Source organism: Cupressus sempervirens, chromosome 1 (assembly GCF_028749045.1).
Source record: "Cupressus sempervirens isolate cs-2001-9-10 chromosome 1, ASM2874904v1, whole genome shotgun sequence".
NCBI classification, from domain to species: domain Eukaryota; kingdom Viridiplantae; phylum Streptophyta; class Pinopsida; order Cupressales; family Cupressaceae; genus Cupressus; species Cupressus sempervirens.
This window is the reverse complement of record NC_143118.1, coordinates 582,080,292-582,095,202: the sequence shown is the minus strand read 5'-3', so window position 1 is coordinate 582,095,202 and position 14,911 is coordinate 582,080,292. Positions and strand designations below refer to the sequence as shown.

The following is a 14,911-nucleotide window of genomic DNA, read 5'->3' as shown; positions in this document are numbered from 1 at the left end:
AGCTTCTAAAGAACACTCAAATGGTTTTCAAATCAATATCTCCTCTTCAATCCCATCAAATGGATGCAAACTAAAGATTGAATATCAATTCAAGTTAAATGCTTTCAGTCATTGGCTTACCTCACAAGGCACACTTACAATCAGCAAAAGGCTAGAAACCTAGATTTGGCAAGTCAATCAAGTAAACATCCAGAAAAAGAAATCTACTCCAAGTGAATTATTGAGGAAATTATGCATCACTTCAAAGCAATATCAAGTAAATCACCATGAAGAACCAACAATGAATCACCCATTACTTTGATAGCATTATAGCAACAATTGGATCAAGTCTCTCCTTAGCTAGCCTCTTCTAGTCTAAATGTAATGCACTCCTCCAATCTAATCTAATGCTAGTGAAATTCAACTAAGGAGGACTTGGCCTTTTATAGTTGTGTCACAATGAAGGGCCAAGATCAAGGAGTAGGATTTCTCCCTACAAACCCTAAATAGGGTTGCCAAATTTACAACCAATTACATAAGGGCACCAATTGGGCCATAAGAAAATTACAATGACTTCAAGAGCCAATAAGAAAGTAGGACACTTGGCATAATGTGATTGATTGTGCTCAAATCTGGAATTTTCCAATCAGTGGAGACAACTCAGTGCCACCTCATTATACTTATCCTATAGATCTATTTAAGAACACGTGCTTTGAATCCTGGCTTGTGAAATGTGTTTATTAAAACTGCAAATATTTATTGTTTGATTGTTAGATAGTATCACTCAAAGTGACTAACTGTGATTCACTCTTCCGAAACTATCAACTTCCTAGGGATGTTTTGATGACCCAATCTTCCTCGTGGCTTCATCTCTTGAATCTTCTTCATCCTCTTGAGCTTTACATGATTTGACTTGAACTTGCATCTTAATTGCTCTTGATAATATTGTCTTCATGTAGTTGAACTCTCTCTTGAACTTGATCTTGAATACCAACTTGATCTTACCTCTCTCTTCTCATTAGGAATCCTTGAACTTGAGCTTGAATTTGATCGTAGCATCCACTTAGAGTCTCGAGCACCTCCTAGCTCCCTTCTTCCTTCCTCTTCAATTCAACTTACAAAAACAAGATAAAAGAAGCATTAAGATAACAAAGTGAAGAAAGACTTAGCATTTTCATGAAATAAGGTTTATTTGAGACTCCACTTTCTTTCTATTTTTTCAAATCTGAGATCATGTTATTCTTTTGCAAATCTTGGATCTAGATGGTAATCCTAATTAGATTTTGCTTCACTTCATTGCAATTGGATTCTCACCACTGTTTTCTCTATATGATTTTATTCTCTTCACAAAAACCCCCCTAGGTTATCATCTCAAATGGAGGGGAGGCCTAATTCAAATCTATCTTATGCATTTGAATAAAACTCGCATCTGGAAATGCTAGACGTTCTTGCACTTCGAACCAATTTGAATCTTGCTCCTTACTTTCCTTCACACGGAATTTCTGGGAATAATCTGCCTATAGTTGTCATCTTCAAAGACCCCATTTCCTTCCCATTGATGGTCCACTGTTTATTGTTTCACTGCAGCACACTGATAAAGATAAATCGCCATTAACATGGATGCTTTGATGGTATTTGCAGTGGTAGCTCGTTATCTTAGAGCAGAGATGAATTTTGCATTTATTAGTGCCCAAAATGAGATAAACGCATCTGTCTTATATAGATGTTTCAAAAGAGCAAGGCCCCTTTACTCTTAAGAGGCCAACCTTGACTTAATGAAGCTAATTTATTTGAAATGTTATGGGTCTACATAGACCAACCCAGATTGAAGTCTCAAATTAATTTTTAAACATGTTTATTTTTCCAAAATTAGTGCATTTAGTAGCTGAGCCAACCTACCTAAGAGAGTTTGGCATTTTGATTGTTTGTTTCTGAGATTAGATAGGGCGGAAATCATGGTAGTTTGGGGAATTTATCCCCATGGAAGGGTGGATTCCACCCTCTCTTAGGGGATTACTTTGTCTACTTCATAATCTATCATTAACTTGCATTATGAATCTAAACAAGATGATTTGCATGATCTGATGAGAGGTGGACATTAAGGATGGTTGGGAAATTCTCCCCAAATGCCAGCGGGTTCCTTGCGTTGTGGGGAATTTTCCCAAGAAGAGGATGGATTCCGCCCCTTCTTGGGGATTTTGTTTCGATACTTACACATTTTCCTTCCGCAAACTTTGCCAATTTCATCTCTTTTCATTCTTACTTTGCCAATTTTAGTTTGAAACAGAAATGGGCTTCATTGAAATTGGTAGAACTCAATACTTGGTAGGGGGCAGGACTATGGCCTCCATTGGGATTTTTCCCAACACATGGTCGAATTCTGACCTACTGTTGGGAATTTTGCTCGCAAGTAAGGTGGGAGAATTTATATAAATATAACATTTAAGTATAAGTTCTTTCCTTTCTTATATTCATATAAATATTGTCAGGAAGTTTGAGATAGGTTCTAGCTTCATAGGAGTTATAATAGAGATTCTAGATTTTGGGGGTTTTCAAAAAATTCCACGCTTAGCCAAATTTCAGGATTCAGCAAGCCTTCAGCATGGCTAACTCCCACAAGCTATCCTAGCTTTAACTAAGGTCAAATTAAGGCTAGAAAAACTTTTTTCAAAAGGTATTCCATCACAAATCACTTTGTTTCAAGTTTCAACTCAATCTCCTTGACTAGCTTAGCCCAACTTTTGTGCATATCCCTGACACACTTGACTTTCCAGCAGGCCAAAATTGCTCAAACTCACCCTTTAGACTTGGAGACTTGAAAATGTTGCCAACTAGAACCACAACTACTGCAGCTGCTGCTAAAGTAAAAAGAGGGGATCCCCATATGCAATGGAGTGATGGTGTGAAAACCTCACAACATATATTTGTGCAATACAAAACCCAGTCTTCAAATATCAACCACCATTCACTAGACATGGGCTCACTTCATATTACGGCACACAGAATTCAAAACCAGACCTTAGAATAGTCAGCCAATAAAAATATCGGGCCCATGGGAAGCAATATGCCCAAGACATAATCACAATCCGACCTTGTCATATACACTGCTGCTATCTAATGTTGTAATTGAAATGTTTTGAATTGAAATCACTACAGCAGTAACATTGATTATTATAAAACCTTAAATGTGACTTGAACCGGTTCAGCAGGAAATAAAGAACCTTGCCCCAACTATTATGCCAAACATTAACAATATTAACTTTATTTATCCTGCATAAGAGAGCAATATTTTTATTTCTGAAACAAAAATCCAATCTTACAAATTTTATACCAGTGTGAACTGTTGCACATCCACCTCCTTAGAAGAACCATGTTTTTGTCCACCCCTTCTATAAAGTCCCAAAGGTTTTCGTCTCAAGAAATTCATCAGAAAAATTAATCAAAACAAAATAACATCTAGAACATCTCCAATGCATTGCAAATCCTCCCTTTTATGACAATTTGATAAGCCTTTTAAAAGTTTCCACCTCATAATGTAGCATTTGAAATAAGCTGGAGAGCTTGATTAAATAAAGTGGCTTTTATAATATAACTTTACTTTAGTCCTTTTTTAATTTATAATTTTATTTATTTATTTCACCAAAATTTGGGGACATTACAAAAGATCCCAGTACAGGTTACCCACAAAAATACTGGCAAAAAAAGAACAAGCAAAGGGTAAAGAAAATGCAGATAACAAAGGATTTGCCACGGCACCAAGGGAAAATACAAATACAAAAAAATACAGATCTAGATGGGGAATAACAAAGCCGGCCACTCCAATTCAAGATGAAGAAGAAGAAGAATCAAATTCTTAAGATGGAGAGATGAACAACAGTATCGAATTGACCCAGGTAGATCTCACCAACTCGGATTTCAACTTGCTTAAAATATTATGCTATGAGTGCTTCTCTTTACCAGTTGTTTACTTCATCTTTTTTGCTCCGAGACTGATTCACATTCTGCTACACTAATACACTACAATGCACCAGTCATTGATTCTTTTTTATTTGATCCATGAGTTGTTCAAATTAAACTAGTCTAAAACACTATAATTCACCTGCAAGTGGAACTAATTCAAGTAGTAGCAGCAAGTATCATTTAATTTCTACATTTAATTTCCAACAAATCAAATTGTAGAGTAAGTTGCAAATCATCTGGTGTCAACATCAAGTTCTTGTTATTGAAAACATTTTCTAGCACATCGGGGCTTATGTATAAAGCAGACTTGTATGCAATTATTCAAGAAAGAGAGGACCATAGTCAAGAATCTATATTGTTAACTTGTCCAATGATAGCTTAGAAATATTAACCTTCACCAAGCAGCCCTCTCCTCCACAGAATTATTATCTCTCTTCTCCTAGGCTACCATCACAGATCACCCAATTCAGCTGCATGCAGCCAAGGTGGAGAGCATGGCCTCCTTGATGAATCAAAACCTGTTCAAGCAATAGTCTTACCAAATGCAGCAGCATTCAGACAGGCACAACCAAACAGCTCAAATCTCTCAGGATTTCGCCAGTACCAAGCCAAAAGAACTATAAATTGGCCTAACTTTTCAGTGAAAAACAGATACTTCCTTTGAATGGCTGAAACCCCCCAATATATATTTCTTGCTAGAAGAAATGGAAAGAAGGGTCTGGATGCATAAGGAAATGAACCCTGTTTTGCAATTTCATGGGAGCTTTCTCAAGCATAAGAACACCGAAGGCTTGGATCCAGGTCAATCGGAAGTCAATGGGACTCACTGAAAATTTGATGATGGCAAAAGAATGATTCTTGGCCATTTTTTGTTCCAAACAAGAGAGTAAAAATCCTTTCAGGGAGGACCATAGATCCTCAATAAATCTAACCTTTCAGAAAGCATTGGGCCCCAGCATTAACTGCAATGGATTTGGATTTTGCTTACTCTACTTCTTGTAAATACTAGCAGAAACATTCTTTGAACAAGATCACATCAACTACTCGGGAGTACTTTGCCTCCTCTCATATCACATATAAACTTTAACTGAGAACAATAAAAGTATTATACACAAAAAAACAATAATGTGAAAATTTAAAGGTCATGTTTTGGTCAACGGTTTGACATGTTTATGCACCATTCATTAACTGGAAAAACTGAAGCTTTTCATTTCAACAATTTAGCAAGCAACACCACTCTTTGTTAAAGCAAGTTTTGCTTCCACAAAGTAAAACTGGTAGCAACTTAGTATTTAGAAGTTAGAACATTCAAACTAAAACAGATAAAACAATTTAACATTTGTGTATTGCAAACTATAAAAAAACTCTTGTTCCATAAAATAGGGGAAGATGACAGAAGCTTATATAACAAAAGTGAAACAAGAACATGTTATCTGGTGCAACCAAACTATAACCAGGACCACAAATTATAATATGCCTGAAATTTAAACACAACAATAGGTCAAATACACAAAAAAAATCCTTGGCAATAAATTAACAGTTGCACATGAAATTTTACTTTAATACTTGAAATATTTATTTTTCTCGATATTTGCTTCAATGAATAATAATGATACACACCAGAACACCCAGCTTACTCAGCAACATCCCTGCATCCCTAGCCTCAGCCTTTGCAATTTCTTCAATTGGACCTTTCAGAGTAAAAGTACCCTCCAAACCTATGAGATAATGGGGTACAGAATACATATTTAAATGTAAAACAAATACTTCAAATACTGTCATACTGAAATTAAATTTTCAGTTTTGTTCTTTGTGCACATCATCGCAGCCTCATTTCAGAAATTTTTAGTACCTTTCAAACACAAGTTTCCCCAAAAAATTTAAAGAAAATGTGAAATAACTAACTGTAAATGATGAAATGTTTAAATCAAATATAGGTTTTAGAGTTTTTCGTGTTTTCATTTTGAAGAAACCAGATAACGAACTGAAGAGAACAAAGAAAAAGCAAGACAATGAAAATTACAGCAACAAAACGTAAATCAGAATGACTTTAGAAATAAACTAAGTTGCTGAATTGTGCGACTTTTCTTGGGTTTCCAGTTAAGAAAACGTACCAGAATCTGAATCTGAAACAAATCTCCTGTGGGTACACATCTGGGATTTGTGTTTTTTTTTAATGCTGAAATGTTTAGTGTGCTTGTTTCATCCATTAGATATTTTTAAGACCTAGACTGCTGATTAGCGAACTCTGAACTTATCTGCCATGAGATTCTGGCTTGATCTTCTTGATACAGAAACTTGAATTTGAATTAGAATGAAATGTTTCAAGATTTGAAATTTGTAATGGTTTTGTTTAGCATATGTATAGGTATATGACATTCTAAACTTAATTCTATTTTTAAGTTGCATATATAGCTACATATATACATACATATACACACACATACACATATTCCAATATGCATGTGTGTGTGTGTACACGGGCGTACCAAAAACATACTCACCCCCTACAAAATTTTCTGCTGTACCAGTGTTGCATACCCATGTACCCATACCCATTCCCGATCCCAATTCGGCAACTTAATAATAAAGTGAAACAATGCCCTTGAAGGATTGGATACAAAAGTGGATCAGTGAAACTCCTTGAGAATTTTAAAATTGAATGAATAGCAAATACATTTGGAAAGGCTGGCAGGCGTTGACTGCTACATTATTAGAAATGTTCAATGTGCAAGTTTAATAAAGGGCACACTAAAGTAAAAGAAAGGAGAGACGGAAAATATTTCACAAATACACACACAGAGAGCATATTAAAAAATTTAACGCTAAACATTCACACAAACAATAAATACACAACACAGATTACCATTCATAATCTCATATTATGGTTTTTCTCAAATATGAAAAGTAGGAGAAGTACAAGCTAGTATGGAAAACAAATATCGTTGCAACTGACACATATAAGATAGATATTAAGGGCACTAAAAGATAATTGACAGTGAGCAAAAAAAATCAGCAAATGACTCATGCAAATTGGACAAGGACAAAGAGATCTTTTGAGGAAGGAGACTCGGTATTCTTGAGAATACGGCCATATATGCAGACTTCTATTAAGAAAAGTCAAGTTGTAAAGTTCAAACCCAACACAATAGACTTTATAGGATTGTGAGGATAGGTGAAGTGGCCTATGAGTTGGAGATCCCACAAAATAGTTTTGGGTGCGGGAAAAAAAAAGGCCTCAATTTGGAGAAGGCAAGGGTGCTGGGGGGAGGGTTGCATAGTATATATATATATGACTAAAAATGCTATTGGCATGGATGATAAGGATTGATGAGTTGGCATATTTAATGCATGAATTGAGTTTGTGAAGCGATCAAAACCAAGGATTCAAAGAGAAGTTTCTAGAAGTGTCAAGAAAGGAGAAGGACAAAATGATTATCAGATTCATAGAATCTAATCAAACCCTAAGATCTACAGTGATGTTTAAGTCGCAAAAGATCAAAGCTACCTATTTAAGGAGGCATAAGGGATGTTTATCAAGGTTGGTTCGTTGCTGATTGGCGATTTTGTAGAGCACCTGTGAAGAACAGAGTAGCAGAGGAAAAGAGAGAAGAATGGGGAAGTTTGATTGCTTAAAGGGTTGCTAAGCAGATCAGAGATGGAGAGTATAATGAAGTCCAATCAATGAACCAGCAAATGAGCCGTATGGAGAACTGAATTTGCAAAGTGAGTAGTGTCTTGACAAATCAAACCTAGTTCTTACTTTCTGACCACTGTGACAATAAAATCCTTTAATCAAGGTTGACCTGACAATCATTTGTAAATCCTTTAATCAAGGCGACATTATAATAGAATGATCCAAAGTCCTTTAACCAAGCCACTCCTAACAGGGTGATTGAATCCTCTAATCAGGTCGCACCTAACAATGTGTTTTGTAACCTTTAACAAGGTTGGCTCTTAACCGAGCTCACTTCAAAAGAGTGAAAAGTGGTAGCATGTTACTTGGTTTTTCTCAAATTGGGTTCCCACATTAAATCTTGGTGCCATAGATGTGTGAGTGTTGTTTTGTGATGCATGTTATTTACTACTATTTATTTATGTTAGTCAGCATATACTGAACAGAGAGCTAGTGATGAATGAATAAATTGAGTTGTTGATAAGTTGCTATATTGGCGGAGTGATTTTATGAGTTTGAATAAGTTGTGTGAAGTTGTTGAAAGTTGTATTAGTGCATCTAGACCCGAGGATAATTGATTCACCACCCCCCCACCCTGTCAATTATCTTCAATATTCTAACAACTGGTATCAGAGCTTTGGTGCTTGTAAGGAAAGTTTGAAGGAACTTAGAGCTAAAGATCAAGATGTTCAAGAGAGAGGTACCTAAGCTTAACAAAGAGAACTTCATTGTATGGCAACAACTAATGAAATTACATCTATCTGGAGTTGGAGATTTTGCATTTTACTACCTGGAAAACGAATATATTGAAGTACCTAGACCCATGATTGTTGAACAAATGAAGGAGAAGCAGAAGCACAATAAAATGATGATAGATCTGACATCGTCCCTGAGTTATGCTGAATTTGATGATGTAAAGGAGTGCACTACTACAAGGCAGATGTGGGACAAGTTGGCTAAAATCCATGGAGAGACAAAATTGTGTTAAGGGCTAAAGCAAAAAGTTTGAGAGGCAAGTTTGATAACGTGAGAATGAAAGGAGATATTATTGCATAGTATTGTGGCTGAATCAAGGAGATTGTGAATGTTATTAGAGGAGCTGGAAGAGACATATCTAATGAGATTGTGATAAGCAAGGTATTCAGGACCTTACTTCCTATCTATGCAATTAGAGTATCTGCAATTCAAGAACTGAGATGTACACTTGGTAATGATTTGACCTTGGATAGTCTAATTGGTAGACTCGCTGCATTTGAATTGGCAAATTTTGATAATCATACACCTATTGTTGAGTGTGCTTTAAAGTCTCAACTAACCCTTGATGGATCTAAAAGAAAGAAAAAGAGTAAGCATGTGGATAGTGATAGTGAATCAGATGACAATCTTGATGCATTATTGGCAAGAAGGCTACCAAGAGGAAAAGGCATATGCAAAGGTAAACTTCCTATTATTTGTTTTACATGTAACAAAGTTGGTCATATTGTTGCAACATGTCTTGACAGAGACGAAAAGGAAGAAAGGAAAGACAACAAGTACCGAGGAAGGAAAGACATCAAAGATAGTCAAGGTAAAAAAGACTACAAAGGCAAAAGTAAGAAATCCTATTACATTGTTGAAGAAGATAATTCTAATAGCGATACTAATGAAAATGATGAAGAAAGTTGTTTATGTTGCAATTCAAGATGAATCTAATGAAGATGAGAAAATTGTTTTAATTTCACATGTGAATAATAACGACAGATGGATAATTTATAGCAGTTGTTCACATCATATGACTGGTGATACAAGTTAGTTTGAAAAGCCAGAACATTGCAATGGGAGTAGTGTTATATTTGGAAATGATGCACCATGTTATGTGAAAGGTAAAGGATCAATTATATTGAATGATAAGATCAGACGTGACAATGCATATTGGGTTGATGGTTTGAAGTATAACTTGTTGATTGTGGCACGGTTGAACAATTTAGGCTACCGAGTTAAATTCAAAACACGAAGGCAAAGATTTATTTTTCTACTGGTGAACTAATCGGAAGTGGAGAGCAAACAAGATGTAACTTGTTCTATCTAGACCTATCTAAAGATACTTGTCTATTTGCACAATTTGAAGATGTTTGATTATGGCATAAGAGGCTATGTAGTGTGAATTTTGATAATTTGGTAAGCATTAGTAAGATGAAAAGAGTAATAGGATGATTATCAAGATTGAGCAAACCTAATAAAGTGATGTGCAAACAATGTCAAATGGGGAAAATGACAATCTAGTTTCAAGAGCAAGACCTATTGTTCTGATGATATTTTGAAGTTGATTCATACTAATTTATGTGGTCCTATTGGAGTGCAAAGTTATTATGGTGACAAATACTATATTCTATTTGTTGATGATTTCTCTAGAATGATGAGTGTGATGTTTCTTAAAGAAAAATCTGATGCATTTCAAATGTTTAAGTGGTATTTGGCTAGAATTGAAAAGGAAACAAGTAAGAGTCTGAAGTGCTTGAGATCAAATAGAGGAGGTGAATTCATATCAAATGAGTTCAATATAATCTGCAATGGCAAAGGAATCAAGAGACAAATGAGTACACCAAGGACTCCACCATAGAAAGGGATAGTTGAAAGAAGGAATAGATCAATCATGGACTGTGCAAGGACACTGACAATGGAGAAAAGTGTTTCACAAAAGTATTGGAAAGAAGCAATAAGTATTGTTGTTTATACACTAAACCGAGTTCAAGTTAAGAAAGGTACAAACAAAACCCATTTTGAACTTTGGTATGGTTATACACCTAATGTCAATTATTCAAATTCTTTGGAAGCAAACGTTACATATTGAAATATGCAAGGAAAGGAAAACTTGATGCAAAAAGTAATGAAGGTATATTCCTAGGATATTCAACTAAAAGCAAGGCATATAAGTGTTTGAATTCTAACACTAACAAAATTGTAGAAAGTGCAAATGCTAGAGTTGATGAATTTGCAGAAAACAATGAGCAGGAATGCAAAAAAGAACTTGAAGATTATAGAAACTTTGTCCACATCTATGAAGGAGAACCTAGTACATTACTTGAACTAGAGAAAGAGGTTGTTGAGCATTAGTAGCTAGGCACTACCGAGGTTCAATAGAAAAGCTTTGTTGAGCATCAGCATGTTGCCGAGCATCAAGTTGTAGGAGCCAAGTCACACAAAGAAGAAGTTGAACGTCAGAGAGAGGAAAACAAACACCAAACAGACAATGTCGAGTTGCAGACAGAGATACTTGAAGAAGATGAGCAAGCAGGACTGAGTAAATTACCACAAGAAGGAAGATCTGAACCTGTCCTAGCAAAATATGTAAAAAGACACCATACACCAGACCAAATCATTGGAGACAAAGCGCCAGGAGTCATGACAGGAAACAAGTTGAAGAAAGATACATGTTAACAATGTAAGTTTAAGCCTAGATCAGTTAAGGATGCTTTGGAGAATGAAGATTGGATTAAAGCAATGAATGAGGAGATTGATCAAAGAGTGTTAGTACAAGACAAAGAAGTGAGATTGGAATATGTGAACCCAAAGGAGCAAATAGTCAATACATTCACTAAGGCATTATTTAAGGATGCATTTGAGTATCTAAAAGGTCAGTTAGGGATCATTCCTATATCCGAAGCAAGCTGAGAAGAGATGCAACATTGCATCAATTGTTATGATTAGAATATCTCACACATCGATGCAAGAGGTAGGAGCTGCCTAAAATAGTGAAGAGACGGATAGAGGTATGAGTAGAAGCTACAAGTTACAAATGAAAGAGGGAGTGATTATTGCAATATCAATCAAACAGTGACTAAGAGAATGATGAGTATGTAATGGATGATGTCTTTGCCATTGTTGTCAAAGAGGGAGAATATGTATGCAATTACCATACAAGTTATCAGATAAAGAGAGAGAAGCTGAATTACAAGAAGAGATGTCAAAGAGGGAGCCAATACAATTGATATTACAATTGGTGTCAGAATGAAGAATCTACAATTGGTATCATAGAGAAAGAAGTTTAAGAGAGTGCAAAGAGGAGAATCGGAATGAAACTAAGGATATTATTGAAGATCTGATACAGACTACAAAGGGAGTTGTTAATGACAAATCGAGAGTCTTTTGCATTTACATGGTAACTAGAGGTGTTGTCATCAATGCTAAAGAGGGAGATTGTTGGAAACTACAATTGGAACAATTGTTTTACTGTCATTGATGTCACCTTAATGGTGAGACATTTACTAATAGTATAGAGTGTTATACAATTGATTGATGAAGAGGATTTAAAAAAGAGATAACCAAATGAACTAGTGAATTATTGAGTGAAAAGGAGCAAGTATGTTGGAATTACAATGGACACTCGATCAATTAGTCTTTGACAAGATAATGTGTCGTTTAATTATTATATGAAGTGAAGCAGATAGTTGAGTTGATGTATAGAAGAGAAAACAAGAATTTGAGTAAAAGACTAAGCTTGACCGGGTGATAGTTTTACTAGGCTAATGAAGCAGAAGATTAAGGAACTTAAGAGATAGTTGAGCAAATAGTATTAGCCGAGTGTTAGTTATGGCTGAGCAAGACGAAGGAAAATGTAGTAGCGACCAAGCATAGTGAAGACCGAGTGAGCCAGTGTAAGTCGAGCGAGACAAAACAATAGACCAAGCTACCCAGTGATGACCGAGCAGAAGAAAATAGTGATGACCGAGTGTCAACATTTTTATAGTTTGTGAAGAATCAAGCTTTGAGGCCGATATAGTTGAATTTTCAAATTGGTCAAAATGCGTGGATGATAAGGATTAATGAGTTGGCGTATTTAATGCATGAATTGAGTTTGTTAAGCGATCAAAGGAAAAGATTCAAAGAGAAGTTTCTAGAAGTGACAAGAAAGGAGGACTAAATGATGATCAAATTTGTTGAATCTAATCAAACCCTAAGATCTACAGTGATGTTTAAGCGGCAAACGATGAAAGCTACCTATTTAATGAGGCATAAGAGATGTTTATCAAGGTTGGTTCGTTGTTGATTGGCGCTTTTGTGGAGAACTTGTGAAGAACAGAGTAATAGAGGAAAAGAGAGAAGATTGGTGAAGTGTGATTGCTTGAATGGTTGCCAAGAAAATCAGAGATGGAGAGTCTAATGAAGTCCAATCAACGAACAAGAAAATGAGTCGTATAAAGATCTGATTTTGCAAAGTGAGTTGTATCTTGACAAATCAAACCTAGTTGTTACTTTCTAACCACAGTAAAGTCCTCTAATCAAGGTTGACCTAACAGTCATTTGTATATCCTTTAATCAAGGTGACATTCCAATGGAATGATCCGAAGTCCTCTAACCAATCCACTCCTAGTAGGGTGATTAAATCCTCTAACCAGGTCACACCTAACACTGTGTTTTGTAACCTTTAACAGGGTTAGCTCTTAATCGAGCTCACTTCAGAAGAGTGAAACACGGTAGCATGTTAATTGGTGGTTTTTCCCAAATTGGGTTTCCACATTAAATCCTGGTGTCATATGTGTAAATGTTGTTTTGTGATGCAAGTTATTTACTGTTATTTATTTATGTTAGTTAGCATATACTGAATAGAGAGCTAGTGATGAATGAATAAATTAAGTTGTTGATAAGTTGCTGTATTGTCCGAGTGATTTTATGAGTTTGAATAAATTATGTGAAGTTGTTAAAAGTTGAATTGGTGGATCTAGACCTAAGGATAACTGATTCACCCCTGCCCCCCCAGTTATTCTGAATAACACTCCCACCTACTATAGTGGCTTGTGCTTATTATTTTGCTCTAGCACTATCCTAGACTTTTGTAGAAATGCATTTTTGGGGCCATGAAAGAATAATATTTAACATCTGAGGCTAAAATAGTCTATGGAACAACTAGCCTTGTTATTTTCTTCTTCTATGCTTCCATATTTTTCCTACTCGAAGTGATAATGGGCTCCCTGAGCTAACATTCCCTTTGTTGAATTAATTGTACCAAGAAACACCTATCAAGATATTTACATTTTGTCACTAATGTTCTTGAAGGCATCACATTCAAGGATAAAGCATTTTTTCAATTTCATATATATACTTTAGGCCATTTCCAAAGTCTCGTTTTACATCCAAATTAATAAAAGAATTAGTTCTTAATTGAACAATAAAAATATGCCACTACCAACTTGCCACTTTTTATTGCTAAGCTTCATTAATTATGATATAAATATTTACAAAACAAAATTGGCATTAAGTTTTTTTAATCCACATTATGCATTAAGTAAGATAAAAGCTAAGAATTTAAACATATAACCAAATGAACAAGGAGGGTTTTAAATCTTCGAATTTCAACACCAGCTTAATGGAAAAAAAAAAAAAACAAAAATTCAGAGTAACAAGGGGAAAAAAAAGTTCTTGAAAGGAACGAACCAAATCTCGTCTCAAGACGATGGGGTTGCTTGAGGTTCATGTCTCCCTTGGTGCTTTCGCCTAAATAATCCACATCGAAATGGCTAGATGACGTCACCGAGAACAAATCCTCTGCTTTTCTCGACAGATTGTTGCCATTGTGCCGTTTCTCGTCGTCTTCTTCTTCTTGGTCGCTCTTTGTCACGTCTGCTTCTTTTGTTTGTTTACCATTTGGATTGGCCGCGCTCAAATTATCTGTTTTGCTGGCATGAACCCTAATTCTTCCAAGATGCGGCAAATAACAACAATATCCATTTTTGTTGGCCATGGCAGGCTTCAAAATCCCGAGCTTTCCGAACGCAGAAGAAGAGGAAGATAATGGTGATCGGCGGCAGAGACAGCTAAAACTGGGCACAGCAGGGTACTCCATTTTGCAGAGGCTTGTAAATAATTGTGCTATATAATAATTCAAATGCAAGTATATTGCATATTTGGTCGTATATTAATGCTGCCGGAACATTCTTTGTCCAGGCCTTGCTTTTGAGTTTAGCGCCTCGCGCCGCGGAGTCTGAGCATATGGAATATTATATTAGTATTTGGAGTGGCAGTCCCACATGTTTTTTAATTCATTGACTGGTTGACGTGGGGTAGAATGACCTCGTTTGAGCGGGTGAGGGCGAAGAGAATTTCCAACTTTTTGACTGTTTGAGTGAGACTTATTATGCCACGTGTCGGTGAGTATGAGATTCTGCAGCCGGCCTAGCTACGACTTTCGCCATTTTTGCTTTCTTTGTGCATTATTTGGCGATTGTGACACTGACGGTGCACAAGGGAACCCTACCCCACGTAGAAATTTACTTGAATGAATCATTGAAATATTTTAATGAAAAGAGAATAAGAGATTTA

The 14,911-nt window shown here is 35.9% G+C and overlaps 1 protein-coding gene across 2 annotated transcripts in view; it reads right to left on the bottom strand.

Moving 5' to 3' along the window:
• Window positions 1-14,649, bottom strand: part of LOC149578755 (HAD-superfamily hydrolase, subfamily IG, 5'-nucleotidase) — a 142,275-nt gene extending 127,626 nt beyond the window's left edge. Inside the window, exons 1-2 of one of the 2 annotated variants that reach the window (XM_089831321.1) lie at window positions 14,027-14,649; window positions 5,560-5,630 (exon numbers count right to left, since the gene is read on the bottom strand). In XM_089831321.1, coding sequence (XP_089687447.1) covers window positions 5,560-5,630; window positions 14,027-14,435 — 480 coding nt within the window. In that variant the 5' untranslated portion in view covers window positions 14,436-14,649. Of the gene's footprint in view, window positions 1-5,559; window positions 5,658-14,026 lie in introns of both variants that reach the window. The other variant, XM_089831314.1, reaches the window with a different exon arrangement.
• Between the last annotated feature and the right edge of the window lie 262 nt (window positions 14,650-14,911).